At 38.4% G+C, this 24,433-nt stretch overlaps 2 protein-coding genes across 5 annotated transcripts in view; one reads left to right on the top strand and one right to left on the bottom strand.

Moving 5' to 3' along the window:
• LOC149787353 (carbonic anhydrase 2-like) overlaps positions 1–24,433 on the bottom strand; it is a 143,563-nt gene that overhangs the window by 115,633 nt on the left and 3,497 nt on the right. The gene's annotated exons all lie outside the window — the stretch shown is intronic.
• The window catches only part of LOC149787354 (carbonic anhydrase 13-like), a 68,117-nt gene continuing 57,890 nt past the window's right edge, over positions 14,207–24,433 (top strand). For 2 of the 3 annotated variants that reach the window (XM_089977915.1, XM_089977913.1), the window contains exons 1-3: positions 14,207–14,302; positions 14,419–14,534; positions 15,099–15,293. In XM_089977915.1, the coding sequence (XP_089834041.1) occupies positions 14,501–14,534; positions 15,099–15,293 (229 nt within the window). In that variant the 5' untranslated portion in view covers positions 14,207–14,302; positions 14,419–14,500. Of the gene's footprint in view, positions 14,303–14,347; positions 14,535–15,098; positions 15,294–24,433 lie in introns of those variants that run through there. The other variant, XM_089977914.1, reaches the window with a different exon arrangement.

Below are 24,433 nucleotides of genomic sequence, written 5' to 3' on the forward strand. Positions count from 1 at the left end.
CGAAAACTCAAAGAGTTTCTCCGGCGATGCTAGCATCGCTCATGCAAAGCATTTCTCATGCAAGTGGATCAAACTAAATTCATCAGAGCCGTGTAGCAGACGTTGCAGAGGCGAATACTGTGGACAACATGCTCAACAGGTCCGCGGTGGGAGTCTAGGACCGATACCGTGTATCAGATGCGGCATTGGAGTACGAGGAAAAACTCAATTATGTTCAGCGTGTGGGGGGAAACGCTATCGAGAACTAAAACGGTATTATGATAAAAAAAATCCAGACTCGAACACTCTCTCGGAGCGTGATTACATAAATAAGTTTTCAGGCAAATTATGAATTAGACAAATGATTTGCTTATAGTATAATGAATCAAGAATTTGTTCCGCATCCAACTATTCCAAATTATGAGGCAAACCGAGATGGCACGGTGCGACACTGCACGCGAAGACGACCAGTTGGTACAGTTGATAATGCTGGTTATTTAAGATTTACTGCCACGTGCTCAAAGAGGTATTTATGTCATCGTTTCGTCTATGAGGTTTTTAACGGAGTGATCCCTAAGGGTTTTGTCATTGATCACATTAACGGTAACATACTTGATAACTCTATAAACAATCTTCGCGTGGTCACTCAGAGCAAGAACTGCCTACTGGGTAACACAGGGCGTTGTAAAACAGTTGCAAGAAGAGCTATTAAATCTATAAACGCAGGTGAAGAAATTGTATTCCAGTCAATAAACGCCGCCGGTAGGTATTTCGGTATTTGTTCACCTGTTGTACAGCATGTCGCAACCGGGATCTACAAAACAGCATTTTCAAAGAAGCTCAAACAGAAGATTTCATTCTGTTATATAACTCTTATCGCTGACACAAACGACGATAACTCCTCCGAGAGTGTGTAACGCTTTGCAGAGTTGTCGTTGGGTCAGAGGATTTGCTCCCCCTAAGAAAGCCACCTTGATAAAATATTTTATCGAGTTCATAACATGTAATCATTTATTTACCGTAGAATATATATTTTTTTACAAACAATATCCTCGTTTTACTGAATATATCCGACTGTTTTGCTCTTCTGTGCTTGTTATATGACCGCGCTTAAGAAAACATACAATTAAAATATTTTAAACAAGTCCCGCCCACTGCTAGAGCGAATTTCCAACTCGCAAGTAACAGTTGGGTTATATACGAAATCGCTCCCTAAGACCTTTGGGTCGATCGAAAGTCAGCACGCGCAAGCAAAACCATAAATTAAATCCGCCAATGGCGGGTGTTTTTACACCATCCAATGGTCGATTCAATGGATGGTTTTGCTCTGCTGCTGATCGTAGAAAATGACCCACCTGTGTATGTTTGTGTCGTCATAGGATAAGGTCTTAGGATAAGATTACATGTTCATTGTGCCTTTGCCTGCTATGACACTCGAATCAGAGGTTAAAGGTTGTTCTGTGTTGTATCGTCCCCCCCGAGCTTCTAGACCGTTATTTGACGATCTAGAAGTTCCTCATGGGGTGAGTGACCCCCAAAAATAAACAGATAGATGGATGCATAAAGCTCTACGTCACCTGGGTGCCCACCAATAGAAACATTCAGAAAGAGTGTTGGCCAAAAATAAACGGTAACATGAGGTGCCTAAGGGAAAAATCACAACACGAAGGTCTAATATAAGACCAAGAAAAAAAAATCCTAACAAAGGACTCATGAAAGAACCGTAGGCCGGTGAAGAGTACCCAGTAAGTGATAACCGCTCATCATCTATCTGTTTATTTTTGTTTTTGGTGATGCTAGCATGAGAAGTCCCTTGGACTTCCAGAGAAACTCTTCGAGTTTCCACGCTCATGCAAAGCATTTCTCTGGCGATGCTAGCATCGCTCATGCATTTAAAAATATGAAAATATATAATAATATGAATCACGAAAACATAAATACCATACTTGTTGAAATTAAAGAATTACAACAGCGAGGTTTTAATATTTTACTAGACACTGAAACAATTATGTCAGATTTTGAATCCTTGAATGAGCTATCACAATCGGGGAAGAACAATCTCCCCGCGTGTTATAGGTTCATTAAGGGTTTGCAAGATCGCATTTACAGATCACTTGCCGGGATAACTGAAAATCAGGTATCTGAATTTATTCCACTGTGCCGTGCAGTTGAGAAGATTCGTCTTGTATTGTCAAGCGAGTATGAGACTCGAAAATTAATTAGCACCAGGGTGAGACGGTTAAAAGGTTATATAAAGAATCTAGACACGGAAATGCCTTGCATTTCTGACGAAAATACTAGTATTTGTGACTACGAGGCCGACAAGGAAGTATAAACCGCATAGCGTGTGACTCACAGCACAAAGTGAAAGTAGAACCTGAGAAACGCTAGCCCCCGCTTGGAGTGTAAAGCACATTTCCACGGTAAAAAAAAAGTGTATTATTTTTTTTGCCCGAGCGTGGAAACTCTTCGAGTTTCTCATGCTAGCATCGCCAGAAACTCAAAGCATTTCTCTGGAAGTCCAAAGGACTTCTCAAGGGCGTTTTCAGAGTGTGAAACTCAAAGAGTTTTCGAAATGTTTTACATGAGAAGTCCTTAGACTTCCAGGATTTGCTCGAGCGTTTCAACATCAATACAACAATGAGAATAGTTCATAATCTGTTCTCGTTGACACCAAGCTGTGATCATATGATTTTGCTGTAGCTGTGTTAATTGTGACGACGTCAACAGGAAGTCTTCGTCACCATACACGTCAACGATTATTTTAACGGGGAAATACTGTTCCGGGGGCTGACTCTTTGAGTTTCCAGAAACGCTAGCGTTTCCAAATGCGGTTTTTATTGCCTCGTGAAGAATTTGCTTATCATGAATATGAACTCGTGCGTGAATGTATTCACACATTATATACAACTGTTTTTTTTTAAATGCGTGAGCGATGCTAGCATCGCCAGAGAAACGCTATGCGTGGAAACTCTTCCAGAAATGCTTTGCATTTCCAATTTGGAAACTCGAAGAGTTTCAGGACTTCACCAGTAAGTTCACGGAGACAGTCTCGCCACGCAGGTCCAACAAATCCCCCGTTGGTCGGCAAGTTTGAAATTTATCGTTGACAACCACGGATTATTACACCGCAGATAGACCACATTGATTGGTTCTTGCACAATCAGAAAACCGGGGGGGTCTTTTGGTGTGAACGTGTACAGGATAAACCCCTGTTGGGCCGTCGTTGTGTCAGCGCTAGCGCTGTAGCTACCGTCGATGACGTCACATACAAGATTGACCGCAATAACATCTGTGATATTTACGATCCCGGGTGAGATGTGTCTGCCATCGGATGCTGTACTGTTGTCGTGTCTTAAAATAACAGGTTGTGGTTTTGTTCGCGTGTACGTGGCAGAAATATCTTCGAAAGATTCCGCGATGAGATCCTGGACTGATTTTCGTAGCGCAGGTGCGTTATATCCAGGAAATTTAAAATCTGGAATATCCTTCACGGGAATACCATATCGGGTTGCAAATTCTAATCTAGTTTGCTGTCCATATTCCCCCAAGACATTCCGAGGATCCTCCTTAAACGCATCCGGATCCCCGAGATCCAACAACAACTGAATTATTTTTAGATTTATGATTTCCATCGCGGATGCGAGTTTGTTTAGTTTTTCTATGGTTGTGATAATGTCACCGCGTGGTCTTGTCGTATCGGAAATATAATCTTGAAAATATCCCCGCAACAATTGTAGCTGTTGCTGATGTTCGGTCTTGATCGGAATAAAAAATTTAGATTCTATATCATCAAATTTGTAATTATCTGCAATGGGAGTTCCATCATCACGTGAAACCGTGATCATCCAAAAATTAAATATATCATCTGGCGGCCTAAGAATTCCTTTTCTTTTTAATAGTAATCTATCTGCAAGGGAAAAATAATTGCTGTACGCGAGGTCGTGTATTTCTTCCTTGGTGGTCATAAAATCCGATTTTTTAGGTTTTGGTGGACCCGGTTCGACCTCGGGTCGTTTTTGTGGCCATCCTAATACTGTTCGAAGAGAGCTGCTATAAATATCCACGGCGTATCCCGGTGTTGAGATTTCAATGACCGCAGACAGCGTTGGTTCATGAGCTGTTATAGATATTTTGGCGTCCTTGCCGGTGATTCGTTTTATTTGGCGTTGTATCTCATTGTTGATTTCTTCGATCTGATAACTCCCAGTGGGTAGCGTAATTGTATCCCAGTCGAATTCGTCAGAGTCGGCTTTGGTTTTCCACGAAAACACAAACGAATTATTTGGCTGCTGACCGCCAAATGATTCCGCTCTGACATTAGGCCAGCTGTGATACGCACTGAGCTTCGACAACGCGATTTCGTTCACACGAATTGGAGTTCGAAAATTAATGCTGAATTCTGGTGTCGTCGAGGACACTGAGATCATTGTGGTCCTTACCGGTGTTGTGTTTGTGACTATTTGTTGAAGCAGTTCCTGTGGCGTTGCCATCAGTGACATTATTTATTTGTTTAGTTTTCAAATAGTCATTGTACGCATCTGACATTAGTTTGAATTCAGAATCTGATATCAACGCGGCGTCGCTGGATTGCGCGTCTAACGATGATGATATCAGCGATGATAATTTCTGATATGCGGTCGTGGCTGTATTTAATTTTGTCGTGTAATCGTGTAATTTTGTGTTAGCACACGAGGATATTTTTTTTGCTATGATGCCGAAAACTCCTGCCGTGGTTGTGGTCGCACAAACAGAGATCGTGGCGGCGACTGCAATTACCGGAGTGACCGCTGATAGTATTACTCCCGCGGATGCAACAACGGCAGATACTGAATAAACCGCGATGTCTAACACTGTTATGCGGCGCTTGTATTTTTTTACTTTTTGACTGGTTACTTCGATGACAGTTTTTAACTCAGATTGCCACTCACGGACTTGATTGTATCGATATTGTTGAGCATCTGGCGTCGTTGACATTTATTTAAAAATCGCTGCCGATTTTCAATTACGCGGTAACCAATTGAGGTGTTGAAGCGACGAATTCCAAACACCACCAGTAAGATGTTGCTGTTAAACTATCGTCCTCGGCTTCAAGCATAAATGTTTCCTCGGTTCCGCTGTTTAGTATTACGGTTACAACCCCGGAATACTTATCGGTGGAATGTCTCCAAGGATATGTTGTGAAGATTTCAAATTTAGCGGCTGAAAACACAGACAACCTGTAAACACCGGTGGCCGTTGCTGTATATTTGATAGTGCTATTTTGTCGTGACCATGTTGCGAATCCCGATGATACCGTGAATACGATGTTGGTGATATGCCCGGGAGTAACTCCAGTGGGGACTTTAATCAGACTGGTTTTGTTAACGATCTCAGGAATACCCGATACGATATTCTGCTGTGTTTGTTTGATCGTGTCAATGTTGGTTTTGATTTCAGAAAGCTTCATATCGACGACTGGAGGAGGCCCAAAGAACTTATCCACGGTTTCACTAGTTTTTTGAAGGTTTCTTTGGAGTCTTTTAAACCCGTTCACGTGAACATCATACTCTGACCGCAACGTGGCTAGTTTATCATCAACGGTGTCTACGTATTGTTTATTTGCGGCATCTTCGAGACCTTCCGGATTTTTTAGAACGGTTATTTTGTTTCCATTCATGCTAAGTTCGCCTGTCATCGTGTCACCGGCTTTTTTCACACATTTATCAACACCTTTATCAATACTGTCTTTGATGCTTGCGATTGATATGTTCGAGTCCTTGATCCGGCCGCCATCACTAAATGCAACGAAGTTATCCTTGGTAGCTCCAAGAACTTTGCGAATTATATCATTCCACTTAATGTTGCTCGTTCTTAGTTTTCCCTGCTTGTCCTGAAAAATAGCAACTTCATCTGGGTCAACTCCAGCTATATTCAAAAGATTATCGACTTCATCTCGGGTCGCATATTTTGAGAGATCAACATCTGTGCCTGGTTTTACTTTTCCTGTGAAAGGTCTTCCGTAAATATCCACCATTATTCTTATTGCTGTTTTTTAAATGCGAGCATGAAAATGCTAAGCATTGGAAACGCTAGCGTTTTTCGATGCGGTATATTCATGCACTACTCGATGCGGAGACGTTGCTGGATTTCTTGAGATTGCATCAAGAACATTTAAAACCTCGTTTCCACAAATGGGCGGATCAACTAATGTTTGTGTTGGTAGCGTCGACTGCCACACTGGAATATTAAAAAATCTGCTGTTGAGAGTGCGAGGCACTCCGCGGACATACCTGAGAAACTCAGTTGGCGGTGCTAAACCGTACGAATCGAAATAGATAATTCCACGTGGATCGATCGCGTAAGCAACCCAGTGAGTTCCAGGACCATCTTTGTTGTCGAGATTGATAATGCCAGTTTCTGGATTATTCGGCCGCGTCGGTAATTGATCTCGCATAAATACTCCTCTGAAATGTTTTATACGCAATTTTTTAACAGCATCGAGTAAATCAAAATTGCTCAACGGCGTTAGAATTTTTTTGGATACCATGATGGTGGAGTTCCTGGTAGTCTTAGCCCTGATCCGCGAGCGGATCTCCCCTTTTTTTTCTTATACCCGTTTCCGGTTGCCTTCTTTAGTGCCATTCCAGCTGCGGTTCCAACTGCACCTAACGCTGCAGCTTTTGCCGCTGCGCCAAGTAATCCTGGAATTGCAGCAGCTAGTATTGGGATGAGCGGAAATATTCCACCGGTTTTGGTCATGTCCTTGATAGCTGCAGCAGAGAAATCAAGTCGGACACCGGTTTTTGCTGTTAGTGCCTTATTAAGATGTTTAAGCTGAGTATTAGTCAACGACAGCTTGTTTGGACCACCAACAAGTTGATCTCGTTTTAACGTTATTGATGTCCCGCACGTGCCTGCGTTCTTCGATTGCAATTTCTTCGTTTGACCGGAAGTCAAGGTGACATTAACATGACTGTATGACATTATATCCTAAGTTTGATTTTAATTGCGTTACATATTCTCGATTGGAGCGTCAATAACTCTCATTCGTCCGCCAACACCTTCAAGCAGCATTGCTTTATCGGAGAGTATAACCGCGACAGCTCTGAAACCACCAGCGGGAAACTCGCCCACGTTAGCCCTGAAGTGTATATCAACGACAGATTGTTTGGTTAGATCCAAATGTTCCAGCGAAAAGTAATAAATCGGATACAGCGTTGTAAAATCCAGTTGTGATATCTGCAACCCGGTATCAATATTTTGATCACGTCCCATAAATGTCATCAAACGATGATACGCACGCGCGACCTGATTGTTTGTATAATCTATCAGTATGTCCTCAGATGGTTCTTGATGCCCGTTTATTCGCAGCGAAACCTCAGAGACAGTAAGTTTGTCAAATATCATATTCGATCGTGTTTGACTATTTACTCTTGCGCCATCCTGAAGTGCTACGAAAATATGTCGTGGTGCTGACACCCCCTGCTGTGATGCTATGTGCCACGTGAATTGCCCAGCACCGGCACCCTGAATGGAATCTGTTGTTGTTGTCAACCATGATATCAATGATTTACCGCCTGTGTCCATGAAAGAGAGTAGCCGTTGCTCTTCAGTGATTGATGGGGACATTACTGGCATCCACAACGCAAGCTTGAATAATATTACTTTACCGGCAGCAACACCAGCAGTATCCTCTCGCCAGATGGCGTCAACGTCATCACCTTTTCGGTTAAGTACAACTGTATGATTGGCTCCAAAAATAACCTTTCTGACATTTCTGCAAAATCCAAAGATGTGAGATAGTGGAATTGCGCATGAAAATCTCCTACGGTCACCTGATAACATTAATTTACGCGTAGCAAAACCAAGATTGTAATTAGGGTTGGGAAATGGTAAATTCTCTATTGTATCAACAGCAACAGGAGGAGCAGCACGACTTACTGCTTGTCTAAAAATGCTAGATCTATGATCCGGATGATCAGAATTATCCTTAGCGAACATCATAGTCGGACCAGCTGATCTAGTGTAATCATCTGAGTATCTCGCTAATCCCAGGATTGTTGTAGCAACGTCAACATTATCCTGAATTATTTCAATTTCTCTTCCGTCAATGCTGTATGAAGCACTTTTGAACAGCGCCATGATACCGTTGTTAACAAAACCAACTCGAACATTAGCTCCGTATTCTGTATTAGCGACAACATCTGTTACAAGTTCACCCGTGACTTCAAGAAATGCTTCAGCGGGCAGGAAATATCTACTTGTATCCTGGACTCGTAATTCAATTCGTCCGCGTTGATTAGGTACTGTTGCCTCATAAGAATAATACTGATAATCACGCACAGACTCATCTTTGAGTATTGGTGCATCCATGTCGAACGCTGGATCTGATATTCGTTTGAACATTTTATATAAAATTATCGTCTTCTAAAACGAAATCCGCTTCCTGATATCAGGCTTGTATTTATTTGTTCGGGTGTTTGGGTTACAAGCTCTGCAAGTTTTTGATTGGCAGCCTGATTTATTACTTTACTGACGTCCGCGGGCATAAGTTCAGTACTGGCCAGTTTCACCGGTGGCGGTTTTTTTGATCTACGAGTTAACCGTGATAGTCTATCCTTGATTGACGCGAATGCCTTCCCGGCGAGATCACCAACAGATCCAAGGGCTTTATCCTTGACAACATCAATAGCTTTCATCGACAATTGTTTTGCAATCGGTAACACCTTAGGGGCTATTCTTGAAAACAAACCAGTAACTGTATCACCGAGACCATCTCCGTAGGTTGCTCTGTAGACTGGTAATCGCGAGTTCACTACGCGGACTGGTAACACGCTAGTGTGTCTAGGTTGAGAATTGTGCACGATCATTTTATTTAATTATTGTTTCTCTAACTAAATTTGCTAGTCGCTGTGGTAACCGTCTGCGAGTTCATCAATGAGTCCCCGGTAAACGCCGATATCCATAATGCCACGCTGAAATAGTCTCTGACAGATATCTGCGGCTTCATTTATAATTTCCGGAGAGTTGTTTCCGGCGCGTCTTCCTCCTATGAGAACTTCTAACCGTGATACGTCATTGACGATATTGTCAGGACAGATGTGGTTGTTATATCCGCGACCGGTGTATCCTTTTCCCATTTTTTTCTTTAGTTTTGCTGATGTTTTAACAATTTCATCAGTTACAGATCTTTCCCTCTTTTCTATCTTTTCTACCTTAGAGTAGGTACCCTTTTTCGGTATTCCTTTTTGTAATTTTTCTTTTTCCTCCATTAAATTTTTTAATTCATTTTTTAATTCTTTTAGTTTCTCTTTCAGTATTTCCTCTTCTGATATATCGGGGGGGATGGGCGACGAAACAGGAGTGGTAAAATCATCATCAGGAGCGCTAGCCCCCATTTGTTCAGGTGATGAAATTTCAGGCACTGGATCAGGCAGTGTTATTGCGGGGTCTATTTTTAGAGCTGGTGGTTTCTTCTCCTGTAGTCTCGACTGTTTTTTCATTTCCTTTTCCTGTATTTTTTTCTTCTTTTCTTCCTCCCTTTCCTGCCTTTTCATTTCCATTTCCTGTATTTTTGCCTGCCTTTCCTTTTCCCTTGCCTTCATTTGTTGGTCTCTTAGTTCCTTATTAACCCCAATTACGCCAGTTTTTATAAAATTATAGGTATCATCAGTGCTAGATATTCGAGAAATACCTCGGTTTACTTTGTAAACATAATCCCTCCAATCAGCCTGGGTCATACCCGAGGCAGCTCCTGGTTTTAGAAATTCTTGCCGGTTAGGATAATTTAAGACAATCCAAGCAGAAAACTCCTTAAGTTCATCCACGCTAGTAAGTGGAATATTTTTTATCTCAGTAATACCATCTTCGGTAAATTTATTAATAAATGTTTCCTTAGCAACTGTCACTACTCCGGCGGCACCTGGATCAACTACAGCACCTTCATCTGCCTGTTGCTGTTTAAGTTCTTCTATTGCTTGAAGTAACCCTCGTTTTGTTTTGGTAGGGTCAGCAGGATCAGGTTTTCCTACAATTGCAGTTTTAACTTCACCAGTAGCTGCTGTAATAGGCTTAAATAATTCCTCCGCAGATGTTGCAAACTCAACTCGCGCTTCTTGTCTTGCTCGTAATTTTTCTTTAACGGAATCATGGACCGGAATAAATTTTTTAATCGCGGCTAGTCGTTGTCGTGCCAATCTAGTTGTGAGTGCTTCTCCGATATTTGCCATTATTTATTTGTCCATGATTTAATTCCCCCGCATGGATTTGTGACAATAAATTTACACGATCCCAGAACAAGATACCGTATCGGACTTGATACACTGTATGGTTAACATAAAAATGTTTTTCCTTTGAAATCTTCGTCTTCGTAGAGCAGCAGGGGGGCGCAAACTACACCTGATTTTTCGATGATACCTCACCGTGGAAATTATGTCGGATACGAGTCGGATTTATTGAAGTAACTCGCGTTATGTCAGCGGAAATACAAAGCATTTTCAGGGACATTTTTTTTGTCTCGTTTTCTGAATAAAAGTGTTATTTCGTCGAAATAACGCTTCTATCGGGAATAGTTTCCGTGGAAGGGGTATCTCGGAAAAGTATTTTGTAGGATTCGCCCCCCCCCTGCTGCTGGCATGAACCTTTGACACTGCATTAATCATTGACTAATTGTGTTTAATTTCATCATTCAAAAGCTTCTGGAATGATTCCAGTTGAGATTGTAAAATCCCATTGTGTTCCACAAGTTATTTTTTCTATGTCATACCTGCAACTGATACATTGTATGTTGTTTTAATTACTTTTGTTGTCATGCAGATTGTTTATTTCGTTTTTATTATTCTCTGTCTTCTTTTAAATCATTTAGCATAAGGACATTGCAAAATAATATCAGTATCAAAATGTATTTGCATCCATGATTATTTTTCTCATATGCTTGCATGTCAACGGTCATCCACGTTATTGATATAAAATCTTATGTGCGGAAAAAATTCTCTTACTTGTGCAACGTAAATGTAAACTGTTGACTTTTTTCATTTGAGTGTATTTTATATTCGACGTTTCCTGTTTAATTTGTTCCCACAAGTGACATTTATTGAAGCAAATGGACTGTCAGATTATTGCAAAGACGTTTTAAATAGTATTCATGTTATCATCAAATAAACCATCAACTCACGTGGAGATATATTCCAACGCAATATGTTATCTTTAATGAGCATTTGAACACATGAACCCTCATAATCGTAAAGAGTTTAATGAACTCTTCTCCGAATACGTTTTGTCAATTAACAATGTCTAATTGGAACATAGGTTCATTTGAACTCTCAGCCTGACATACACACGAAGTAGAGTTACCATTCTCAAGAGTTTACCTCAGTAGTCAAGTTTCTAAAATTGAATTCTATTCTTATTCATTATAACCTTTATGTATTGAAATAGAGTCTCTAAAATCGAATACTTGACTCATAAACGATCACCTTTGCATATTGAATGACGAGAACGTATCAATAAGAGAACAAAATCTTTCCAAAAAGGTAGGTAATAAAAATGTGAATAGAGTAACGTAAGTTTCAATGTTTCTTTTCTAATAATCAGCTTTTGAAATAAAATAATCGCTATTCAAATAATGAATTTGTACTGACAACGGAATCCGTTTAAAGTAGCAAAATTAGAAGCACACACACACACACACACACACACACACACACACACATATATATATATATATATATATATATATATATATATATATATATATATATATATATATATATATATATATATATATATATATATATATGTGTGTGTGTGTGTGTGTGTGTATGTATGTGTGTTTGTGCTTGTGCGTCTGTGTCTGTGAGTGTGTATTATTCTTCTAATTTTCCTAGTTGCTGGTGTGTAGTTGAGAATTGAAGTTTTATGATGTATTCATGAATGACTCGGCATCAAATCAACCTAATTATCGTCACAACCAAAATAAAACCCAATTCATGCACATTCAAGCATTCTGTTAGTTCATTATATAATAATAAAACACTTTGAGGAGATGAAATTCTGTTTCGAAAAAAAAAATCTACAGCAATGGATTTTATATTTCCTTTTCTAGTGAAAATTTTGAGGGAGACATATCTATCTATCTCCCGGTATCTATCTATCTATCTATCTATCTATCTATCTATCTATCTATCTATCTATACACCCATAGCCACATACATACAAACATATGTACATAGGAATTTGTCATGAACATATTTCATGTTGTTTCATCTGTTCTGTTCCCATTTTTAGTTTTTCCTACCCAATTAACGTAGATCTGGATAGGACATTTTTGTCAGTTGGCTATGTTCAACAGTACATTTAAAGCTACTGTGCATAAGTTCGAATTGTAAAAAACCGCAACCTCGAATGAAAAGATTGGTCAAAGTAAAATCAGATGCCAAAAAAGGAGAAAAATAAACAATCGGACCTACGTACGCGTACGTGAGGTCACCATATAGAATTTTATCTTCAAAATTCACTGTTGGAAATGTATAAACCGAAATTCATATTTTTATCTAGCCGAAGCGCGTTCTGTTCTTATTGTGTCTTTGTCGAATGCAGTTGCTAAATAGGGACAATAAAAGACGAGCAAATAAACACACAAAATCCAATAAAGAATCATTACACTATAGTTTAACTCTGTTCGTATAGTACTCCACTTTTACTTTAGTTACTTTTTGTAATGTTACATGTATTTAATTTGATTGTTTGTTTGTTAGTTTCAAAAATTGTTTAATTTCATTACATGCTATTATAATGTAACATTGTATGCTGGACTTGACCCTGTCCAAAACTGAGTTCATTTCTGCTTGACCTGTTTGACTTTATTAAATTTCATTTTGTGTAAACAAATACATAGCTAAATTATTCTCAGCTTGTATGTGATTAATATCGGCATCATTATTAATAGAAGGAGTAATTATTTGGGTCAAAGTACTGGAGTTTCCTTAATGAATTATGCATAATCTAGGCTATTGTTTTGTAAACATCAGGACCATTCTCGAAGGTTATTTTCAACTAGGTAATTTTTTTTTTAGAAAATGCTAATTGTGACCTGAGGTCAAGTAGAGAACTATATAATCTTGTAAATGTGAGGACTTGGTCATTCGTGCTTTAACACCTAGCACTTCCAAGTTGTACATTATATGTTGGAATCATTAGTTTTGGGCTGGAATAATTTTTTTTGTTCAAATTATTGAATTCAAGTGATTATTTTGTCTGGAAATACAAAAGTTCCTGATAAAATTCGTGGATAGAGACATTCATTGGAATTTATGCTGAATTTAAACCTGGGATTATATTACTGTGATTTAACAAAAGACTGTCAACACATCAACACTCTATAAGCTATTACAGACACGTCATCGCATTCAGTTTTCGGATTTCTTCGCAACTTTACTTAATTTTATTCAGGACTTTAAATTACTAGGACATTTCTCTGCAATTCCTGGATTATTTTGTTATTTAATTCACAATACCGTAAGTTATTTTTTCTCATTTTCACTTCGTACTCTAGGGAAATAATTTCCGCACGATAAATGCAGCTGTTTACTGATTATGTTCCGTTGTGTTTTGTGTATATTAGGCATTGACACGATTCTCTCTCCAAATTCAACACAAGAAATCACATGAAACAACGAAGAGAAAACAAATATAACAAGCATGATGGGAAATTTAAATCGGGTACACCTGCTTGACAGGTGGCCATATATGCATCTCGTCCAAGCAATCGACATATGCCGGATTCACATTTCTTGCTCATAAAATTGTCGGTGTCTACTGAGCAAAGAGAAAACCCGTTTTTTGTCGCTTCCCGCGAATTAGCAAACTTATTTTATTGGAAATCCATTCATTAACGGTTTCTTTGTGTTCTTTTTAAAGGTACATGTAACACAATATTGACTATATCATGTGGTGGAAGTGTCTGGTATCGAACGCGTGAACACTGGATTACGTGTTCGACGCTCTACCAACTAAGCTAGTACGGAACCCAGATGGATATCGAAGATTTGCTAAAATAATAAGTAATTAAGTCTTAACATAAATGTTTATGTTTGCACTTTGTCAAAGCTAATGTTTGCATTTGGTATAAGTTGTCGGGATACCGGTGTAATTGATGTTTATCTGAATAGCGAAACTGCACGTGCCTGTTAGTTTTAAATACATGTAAGTCAATGAAAGTATACAACAGTTGAGAAAACACTTTATACACTTTTTACGTGGGTTATTTAAACCTTATCTGCGTTGAATGAGTCAGTACCTAGGCAAGCATTCATGCAGTAAAGATATATTACCTATAATACAAGTAAGGTTGTAAAGTCTTAAGAATTCAAAACCTGATTTGCTATATTGACATCAGACCGGGTCAAGCGGGCACGCCATCGTGAAAGGGTGTTTAAACTTCTTCTTTCTACTTTTCAGGACTTAGGGTTTATCAAGGCGGAGTTAAGCAAGATTTATTTCATAGTGAGAGGGGATCATACCATATCACTCAATACCATCAATGGATGAACAGTGGGGATATATGCAATCAAATGGTAACAACTAGTTTTTCCTCCTCTCACAGACGTCCTACTTTCAGCTTTCTTCACATGCTGTCTTACTATTTCCAGAAATCTGTCGTTATGTAAAGATTACTACTGTGAACATTTAGAAAATAGGATTCAAATAATCATATTTATTCGCAGAGGGTTGTTTATAAATTTGTGGTGTCTGTTTCCATTATATATTACAAAATAAGAAAAGAATTCAGCAATAAGAGAAGCGTGACGGTGTAACATTTACAAACACTTTAATTAAAACTGTAGGTGACGAATTGAAAGTCTTACGCTCTCTACAAATTGCTTCTGACAGAAAAGCCTGTAGTTACTTGAATAATTCATTTCGTTTCACAAAACAATTATATATTCAATGAATAGTGACATGTGTGCTTTTCGATTATATCGAATATAGAGTAGCACTTAAGACGGAAATTATTTCGGGTGACGGTATTAAAACCCTCTTGTTTGCATTCTACGATAAGATTTATTGACACTGTTCACATTACGTCGCGCTGAAAGATAAAGAATAACTATTTGCTTTTTAAATATTTCTCTTGTCAGGCCCTCATACATGGGTTAGAAAATTCTCCATAGTTGCCGGAAAACGGCAATCGCCAGTGAATATTGTTTCTAAAGAGAGTATACATGACTCCAGTCTGGCTAATAATCCCATTAAAATCTCGTACAGACCTGAGACTAACATGGTGGTTAGGAACAGCGGACATTCTATACAAGCAGATGCATCTCAAGAATCAGGTTGGTGATTACAAAATAATATAAAAGAAAATACTGTTATTACTACCAGCGCTGCTTCTACTAATACTACTACAACTACTACTACTACTACATTTGCTTTTACGAAGGAGGAACAACTGAAGAGTATTGTTGGCCTTATTTTGTCCAGTTTATGTTGCTATACCTTATGACTCATAATCAGGCCCCCAAAATTTGGATATTTTCTATCCAAGGTAATATGACACCCCTGCTGAACGGCCCTTTGCTATGATCTCAAGCCCATGACTGTGTGAGCCTCAGGAATTCTTCCAGGCTGGTGTAAACTACTGTATGCACCCGGTTATTAGTCCACACAATGACAAACTTGCAGTTGATGTAGGTCGTGTGACCTATTATAATGACTTCTTGCTTCATGTTTTTTTTTCTTTCCCCAGCCACATATGAAAATGTTAAATGGTTTTATGAATAGTCCATTTAAATGTTGTTACATCCCACATTGTAATATGTCGGCCTCAAAGAATGACGCACCTGCATCTTGTTTTATTTCAATGAATGTGCATTTTAAAAAGTCCAAAAAAATATATTTAAAAAATCATATAATAATTTTAGAAAATCTAAGATGGTATATACATGAATTTATGAAAAACAAAAATAAAAACATTTGCTATGCCACCATTTTACACATGACTCTCTTACACTGGATCACTTTAATACCACATAATGATTAACATTTATTGCAGACTGAACCGAAAATTTAAAAAATTCCGATGGGCGAAATTGATACTTATTTTCCTTTTGATGATATGTAAATTAAACGAGTTGTCAAAATGTACATAAACAATAAATTTCGTGCATTTTGAAATCCAAATCACACTCTAATTAGACTCATTACACACACACACACACACACACACACACACACACGAGTACGTAACCATCATTAGGGTGACATATGCCACAGAGCAGCATTAGAATGACATAATGACTCATTACACACAAACACACACACACACACACACACACACACACACACACGCACAAGAGTACCTAACAATCATTAGGGTGACATATGTCACATAGCAGCATTAGGATGACAGAATGACTAACTGCAATCGTTACACACACACACACACACACACACACACACACACAAATAAGTACGTAACCATCATTAGGGCGACATATATTACAGAGCAGCATTAGGATGACGATGACAGAATGTTGTGTTGCGTAACTGTAGCACATATTTGTATATGAATTCATCAAAATAAATTATATTTCTTATTATCAATCAGCGATATTCATGTTCGAAACAACAAAGCTTACTTTTAAACGAAAACACATTTGTCGTCTTTATAGTGAGTCTCCATAATGCTTACATACAATTGTGACAGTCCAAACATCCTTATGGCGACCGAATCTTCACATATATTCAGTCTAATCCAGCATTAATGTGTCGCTGTTTATTAGGCTCCTATTGCCATACCAAACAAAACAAAATCAAAGTATATTTAAGATGATCAGAATAATAAATATATGCCTTTTTAAAACTGCATTACAACGTTAAATATATGCCTTTTTAAAACTGCATTACAAAGTCTGCACATCGATTTGCAAAAGTCTGTCTATTTAACTTTTTTAAGTGGCATATGGAGCCTTGTAGATGGAAGACATAAACTGCACCCTGAGTTTTAAGCCATAATAATTATTTCACTCCTTCAGGAGGCGTTCAATCATAGTATATTTAGGACACATGAATAGATGAATTAAATTTTTGCCCTCTCCCATTCCCCGTACTGAAGTGACCTAAATGTGATAGTTGCTTGAATAATGGGTAGATGAATATGCTTAAGCGAAATGTATTCATTATTCGCTCTACACCAGCAAAATTTTAATTTATATTATGCTCAAACGAATTGATAGCAATATGAATCACAGACTGGATTAACAGGTTTCTTACTGTATCCAGTGCGATTCTGACATGTTTACTGTTTAAAGGAGACTAGAAATCAAAATTTTCCTTTTACGTATGTAATTCTCTACAGATTTTAATTCGACTGCAATGTTTATAAATTAAATATTGTAAGCGGGTAGTGATTATATTGCGTGGAAGATACAACGATTCCGTAAATTGCCGAGTTTTTCCGAGTTTTGATGAGACGACAGATCACATGGTACCGTGACGCAATACTAGCCAGTCCTCGAATACAAACATAAACATTGGCGAGAGAGGCAGACAAGAGGAGACCACATTTGGGTTGCATATTCAAAAGTTCAATCTGCAGTCTGATATAATAGTTTATGTACTGTATTGGTAAGTGCTAAAAGAAATTTGTTAGGCACAGGCCCCGGGCTGGTGACTTAAATAAACTAAAGTCCTGAATGAAATTCCACAAGCCCGGACAGTTCATACCTGTCAACTCTCAAGCCGGGAGAAAAAACTCCCGATTTTGGGGATATTTCCTCATCTACCTCCCAATCTCGTAATATCTCTAAATTTTGCGCAGCGAAGTCCCGATTATTACATTATGTCTGTCAATTTTCATTTGTCATGAAAAAAACCCCACCCCAAACCATTTATAAATAGATATAACGTGTGCAATCCAGTCTAAACTGCCACACTGCAGACATCGTAGCGATATGACTGAAAAATTGTTAAAGCTACGTTAAAAATTCAAATCACACGCACACACGTCTAAACCCGGCACTGGACGAAATAATTAATATCATACAACAGTTATTTTCTTCTTTTTTTCTTCTTCAGTAAATAGAACGTGAAGATTAAACATTATTCAAGTAAATTCCAGATGTTTTTAAACAACTACAACAGTACTATACTAAAAAAAAATAAAAATGAAAAGAATAAAATTGTCACCAATTAGCTTAAATGAATGATCACTTTGAAATTTTCTCTGCAAACAAAATCTCATCTCCGCTTCCGCCAAAGAAACTCGGCCAGTTAACACCTGACATTCCTCTACCGTATATGAAAAGTTTAATTACCATGAAGGAATAAATACAAGGAATAAAATAAAATATACCATGCAGTATATGTGGCCCTAAATAACTAATTGTGAATAAATATTTTATTCAGCAAACAGTGTTACATGCATTAATACTTAAACCTAAGGAAATAAGGTGGGCATAAAACTTGAGAAAAACAGTTGCCACATGTACGTTAACTTGTGACTGCAGATTTGAACTGTTAAAATGAAGTCTATGGCATCGTAAGTAACAACAAAATAGGCATCGTTTATTTGGCAATCAGTTGCTGGTGCTTACACATACACACACTGTCGAACATGGTTTATTTGAAGTATGTCCGAAGGGCAGTCCTTTTCACAAGATCAATAAGGATAAGGATTATATTTGTTAGTCACACCGGCTTTATTGTTTGCGTACTTAAATCAAAACTTTAGCAATTTTGCAATTTAGCCAGAACTGACCAGAATATGCAAAAGGGGCTTGTCATGGGGGAATAATAAGGCGTATCACAGGGAGAAAAGGCACGTCAAATGGGCGGTCGCACATTGGGGCAAGGGGGAGGGTAAATAGCCCCCCCCCCCCCGTTCTATTATCAGACAGTTAATGTGAAACTTTGACCTCTTTTCTTTTAATCACTGCTTTTTAAACTGACCAAGGAATAGTTTTATATCAGTTCCAATTATTACAGATTACCGTTTATGCATACTACATGTATACAATGCATTGTTTGTTAAAAAGATTTAATTTTTATAAGATTACTGAAAATTGTGTTGTCTCGAAACACGACAGGTTTAGAATCTTATTTTTAGCAAAGCTTCCATTTGATTAAAATCAAATCTAAATTTCACCTAGGACAGTGGTGATTTGATTTAGATTGTGCCGTGTTAAGGCATGTATGTCAACATCTTGAAAATACATTTACTCATTTCACCAGCGTTATCAAAGTTTCCTCAGGCAAACAATTTTTGTTTCGACAAGCCTGACGGGCACCTCACTTTGAATACAGGATGGGCCGGAACTAAAACTAGAAGGGGCCCAGGGTGTCGGGCTATCAGATTTGTTTTTAGCACTGCTGTTTTAGATAAAAGATATGTGGATTGATTGTTGCATTTTGTGGTCACTTAATCGTCCTTCTGCCTATTTTCGTAACTCACACGTTTAACACTTTTCCCAGGATTTAAAATGTCCAAAGGTATGTCTGGAAGAGCGCCAACTTTTAGTCTAGGCCTAGCATTTGCGTATCTTTGAGCTGCCATTTTTTCATGATCCCTCTCGTAACATTCCTTTGAGAAATTTAAGGAGCACATAGTTCTGTATAGTGTTGCTTTGAAATCGACTCGTTTGTAATAATGTACCTATTCTTTCATTATGCCTTTATCTTTCGGAAAAGAAAAAAAAAATTATGTCCACAGGCTTTTCTTAATCTTCTATTACACCCGTAAGCAACGCAAAACGGTATTGCGTTTTACTCTGGCAACTCCCACTTGAGCTGCTGGAGTCGCTACTATGACGTCACATCCCGAAATTAACCGAATAGGCCCGGAAATTTTGCATGCGAGGTCACGGAAATTCAGCTCCTAGAAGATGGGCCAATATTTAAATATTGGCATTATGGTCTCAGATGATACTTCAGAATAAGGTTTTCTGCTATAGTACTTTTATTATTATTGTATATTTCTATTGGTTTCTGGTCTCCTTTAAATCCTCGCGTTTTTGCTTGGTGTGTGGGGGTGGTGCTTTTTTATGTTGTACACTCGCACAGAAAATATCAATGTAGCAGGCTAAAAAAGGATTCGAAGTTTGTACGATCCTGAAAATAATATTAATCTAATTTAATTGTAATCAAAGTTTTAATACATGTTAAGCTGCTGATTTTGAGTTTGAGTTTGATTTTTCCTTAAAATACGGAGCCAAGGAACTTAGATAAGCAATACCCGCGATCATCCGTTAGCAAGGTATTATTAAGGCAATCTCTCATATTTCCAGTTCAAAAGGTTACAAAAATTGAGTTACAGTTTGTTGATCAGTCTCATCCTATTATTCCGACACAAATCATTTAACTACGTTGATACTTTCCTCCTGTAACACCAAATTGGCAGTTGTAAGTACAAGTACAAACCAAAGAATTCATTTCAATGCTCTATCTGTAACTAAATCACGGCTGAATCACATAGACTGCACTATTTTCTCTTCTAGTTCTATAGATTAATATGTGGACTATTCCACTAAATAAAGCTTCTTGAGGTGCAATTTATTTGTTGTTGTTGTTGTTCTAGGGTTTAACTCCATTTTCAGCACAAGATAGGCCATATATGGCGGCCAGTATAATTGATGGAGGAAGAACCCTGGAAAACCCAGGAAAGAACCACCGACCCACGAGAAGCTACTGGCAGGCTCTCCCACGTACCCACGCTAGCCGAGCCTTGGACTCGAACATACGCAGACAGAGGTGAGATGGCAGTGATCCGGAACGGTGAGCGCTTTAGACCACTCGGCCACTCGGGGCCTCGAGGTGCAATTTATAATATTATAAATAACTGTGACCATATGCATTCACAATTAAACAGAGGCGGCGTTAGGAGTAAGTGGGGCCTAAGGCCGACCATGACCGCGCGGGGCCAGATTATCGGTATCTCGATTGGTATGCTACTGCAAACACTGATTATGTCTAGACTAGATCAACTTTCCCGATTTGGCACACGAACTTAGTTTTTTTCATTATTCATAAAAAATATTCCTGTTTGTGGACAACTGGTGTTTTAATCGAAAGAGCGGGTCCTGCCCCACTTGCCAACCCCAAACGCCGTTCATGCAATTAAATATACAAACAACATTTAAGGTGCAGTAATTTCTTCTTTCTTTTCTTTCCTTTGTACTGGGGAGCGCCTTATATAATAGAAACGATTTAGTAAGAAATAACATTGCTTCATAAACAAGTTACGCAAATTAGTAAATCGATAAATAGGTATTTTCATGATACCTACTTTAAACTATGCAGGTGTAGATACCCGGTTTTGACTTGTTTAAAGGCTTAGGATGTGTATATGTGTGGGGTTGTTTGCCACGAAATTAAGGAATTAATGCATTCAATTTCCATGTAGAGGACGAACACCAATATGTTTGGCGAATTAGAGACTTCAGAAGCCTCTAAGTCTCGTAATTAATCATATCAGCCCTCAATACTATACAAAGTTAAAAAAACAACATTTTTTGATGTTATCAATGACAAATTTTTACAATGAAAGTAAACACAGTTGTATGTTGACTTATTTGATTCATACACCATATGTTACTCGTGTTTATTTCTTGTCTTTTTTTTTAACAGGCAGAAACCTTGTTTGGTGCAACTTTATACCAGAAAAAGAATCAAAATAAATAATGTATTTTAAATTAGTGAATAGCTTATGAAGAGACAACATTAATGACAAATACATGAGAAAGAAGAAAAAACGGGTATATCTTCTCTGATATTTTCTTAACACAGTTTCCATGGCAACACGCAAGTGAACACAAACGTTTTATGTCATATACTAAATCAAGCCACTCCATACGTTTAACATCCATTATGCGAATATATTGGGGGGGGGGGGGCAGAAAATGACCCTTATCCTATACAGTCCTTTCAATTCCACTTGTGGAGAAGTTGTCATTTCCTTATGAAGCCTCATCCCGTTGGTAGCCTCAGCAATGTGGCTAGTTTTGTCTCACCCATGCGGCAGAGAAACCTAGCTGTTTTGCCAACCCTACTTTCCATCTCAGTCTGGTTGTCTCAAACAGGTCGTATCCGTCATGATAGTCTCGCGTCTTGATCTACTTCTCGAAGAAACCCTTGTTGTCTCCTGCTGTGCATGGTGGAGTTGTTACAAAATCAAACAACACATATACAGTGGAGCCTCGTTAATCCGGACACATTCGTTCCCAGCGAATATATCCGGATTAACGAGTTTTCCGGATAATTGAATCATGCACATTTTTTATTTTACGATATCATCACACCGTATATATGTACATGTATATGCTAGCTTTAAATGTAATGTACTGTATATTCAATAATGGTTGAAAGAAATTAATGAATACATCTATTAATTTGTGTTTATTTCACATTATTATAACATGTGCTTGTACGTACATATACAGTAAATAGAAGTTTAGACAATTAACACATCGAACACATCACACTATGTTCATGTACATGTATGTACTGTACATACATGTATTATGTCAATTTCCTGAAGAAGTCTGTAACCTTTGTTTGCCTGGATTCTTGTTGTTGTTGTTGTATTGTTTAACGCCATTTTTCAGCACAAGATAGGCTATACATGGCGGCCAGTATAATTGGTGGAGGAAGAACCCTGGAAAACCCCGGGAAGAACCACCGACCCACGAGAAGTTGCTGGCAGGCTTTCTCACGTACCCACGTTAACCCAGCCTGAGACTCGAACTCACGCCGACAGAGGTGAGATGGCAGTGATCCGTAACGGTGAGCGCTTTAGACCACTCGGCCACTCGGGGCCCCGTCTGGATTCTTTGGCGGATCTATCTGCAATGATTACTGATAGTGGCCATAGATTGTCAAGGGCTTCGCTATTGTGTTTTATGTCATCACTGGTGAAATTTGCTGACGTCTGCTCAAAATACGAAATTAATGTTGCTATACTGTCCTTGGCTTGGTTGATGGTAATGTCTTTTCCCTCGGGGTCGGTAGTGTCATCATCGTCTTCTTCATTATCATTGTCTGGAACCTCATCTTTAGATACCAGAGTCAAAATGTCGTCATCGTTGAGTTGTTGCCCTGTCTCTTCCTTTTCGTCTATCCGTGCTTCTCCCTCATACAATTTGCGTTTGATGCCCCGCCGATTCTTGAAGCGTTGTAGCCATCCACGAGAATAGGCAAATTCAGTGGTGCAGAGTTGGTCTCCGAGTATCTTTGCCTTGACAATGAGCATTTCATCGTGGTGGGCCGACATGTCTGAGAACCACTTGAATACGGCATCATCGACTTGATATTTGGCATGGCGAGCGCGGGTTAGGTCTGCTGAGTCGGCAGGTACGGACAACCATTTGTCCTTGTTTTTTATAATGTCTGCAACTGTCGACTTGCCAGTGTCTATGGAATAGTAAGCTATAATATGCTGGCGTATATCTTGAATTGTAGCTTTTGGGTGATCTTCTTTGTGCTGGCAAATCTTTTTTATGCTGGCCGGTATCTCTACTCGTCTGCGCTTGCTTGATGGTGTCGCCATAATATATGTAAAAAGTACAACGAATACAAACTGTTATCTCCCAGTTAAATGCGTAATGGTAAACTAATAAAATGCAGTCATTTTTATAAGTCGTATTTTACAGTTGCTAATGATTGACGTCCCCATTTTATTCGAAAATGAAGCCCTATACTGTCTACAGCTTAAAAATGTCAACTGTATTTACACAGCAAACAATAAACTGTGATTGTTACATACAATTGGTAAACAACAAAGAGGCTTAATGACACTTTTAATTTATTTACCATATGTTATGTCAAAAAGCGTGGACGATTTGATCCCAGTGTGTTTATTTAATTATTAACACCCCCGTCGGCGACTAGCTAAAACAGACATTGTTTATACAATCGCTGGTTACAATATGGTCACGCTACTTAGTTATTGATAGTGGCCATAGATTCTCAAGGGCTTCACTACTGTGTTTTATGTATTATTCTTCTGATTGTATTTTCACATACGATTTTTCGAATTTTCTTATTTTTGGACAGATTATTTCCGGATTATCGAGACAAGTTTTAATGTAATTTTACACTTTGGTCCCCGATATTGATTTCCGGATCCGGAACGCGGATTTCTTGATTAACGGAGCAAATTAACATTTAGGAATTCCGTTCCCGTTGAATTATGTCCGGATAGCGAGGTTTCCGGATAAACGGAGTCCGGATTAACGAGGCTCCACTGTATAACACAAATAAAATTCACCTTTAGAGCAACTTAAGGTCTCTCCAACTTTGATAACACACCATACAAGTTGAGAAAATGTTCTTGGATGTGATGCACAATTTTCCAAAGTTCAGTCACTAGTATCTTTATTAACACTTTCTCAGCTCAGATAATCCGATATTGTTCATAACTTTAAAATTAGTGTCATCAACCATCATTTGCCAGAAGAGATGTAAATCTAAAGATGAACTA

Source organism: Sinohyriopsis cumingii, chromosome 12, assembly GCF_028554795.1.
Source record: "Sinohyriopsis cumingii isolate HCF-2022 chromosome 12, ASM2855479v2, whole genome shotgun sequence".
Lineage (NCBI taxonomy): Eukaryota > Metazoa > Mollusca > Bivalvia > Unionida > Unionidae > Sinohyriopsis > Sinohyriopsis cumingii.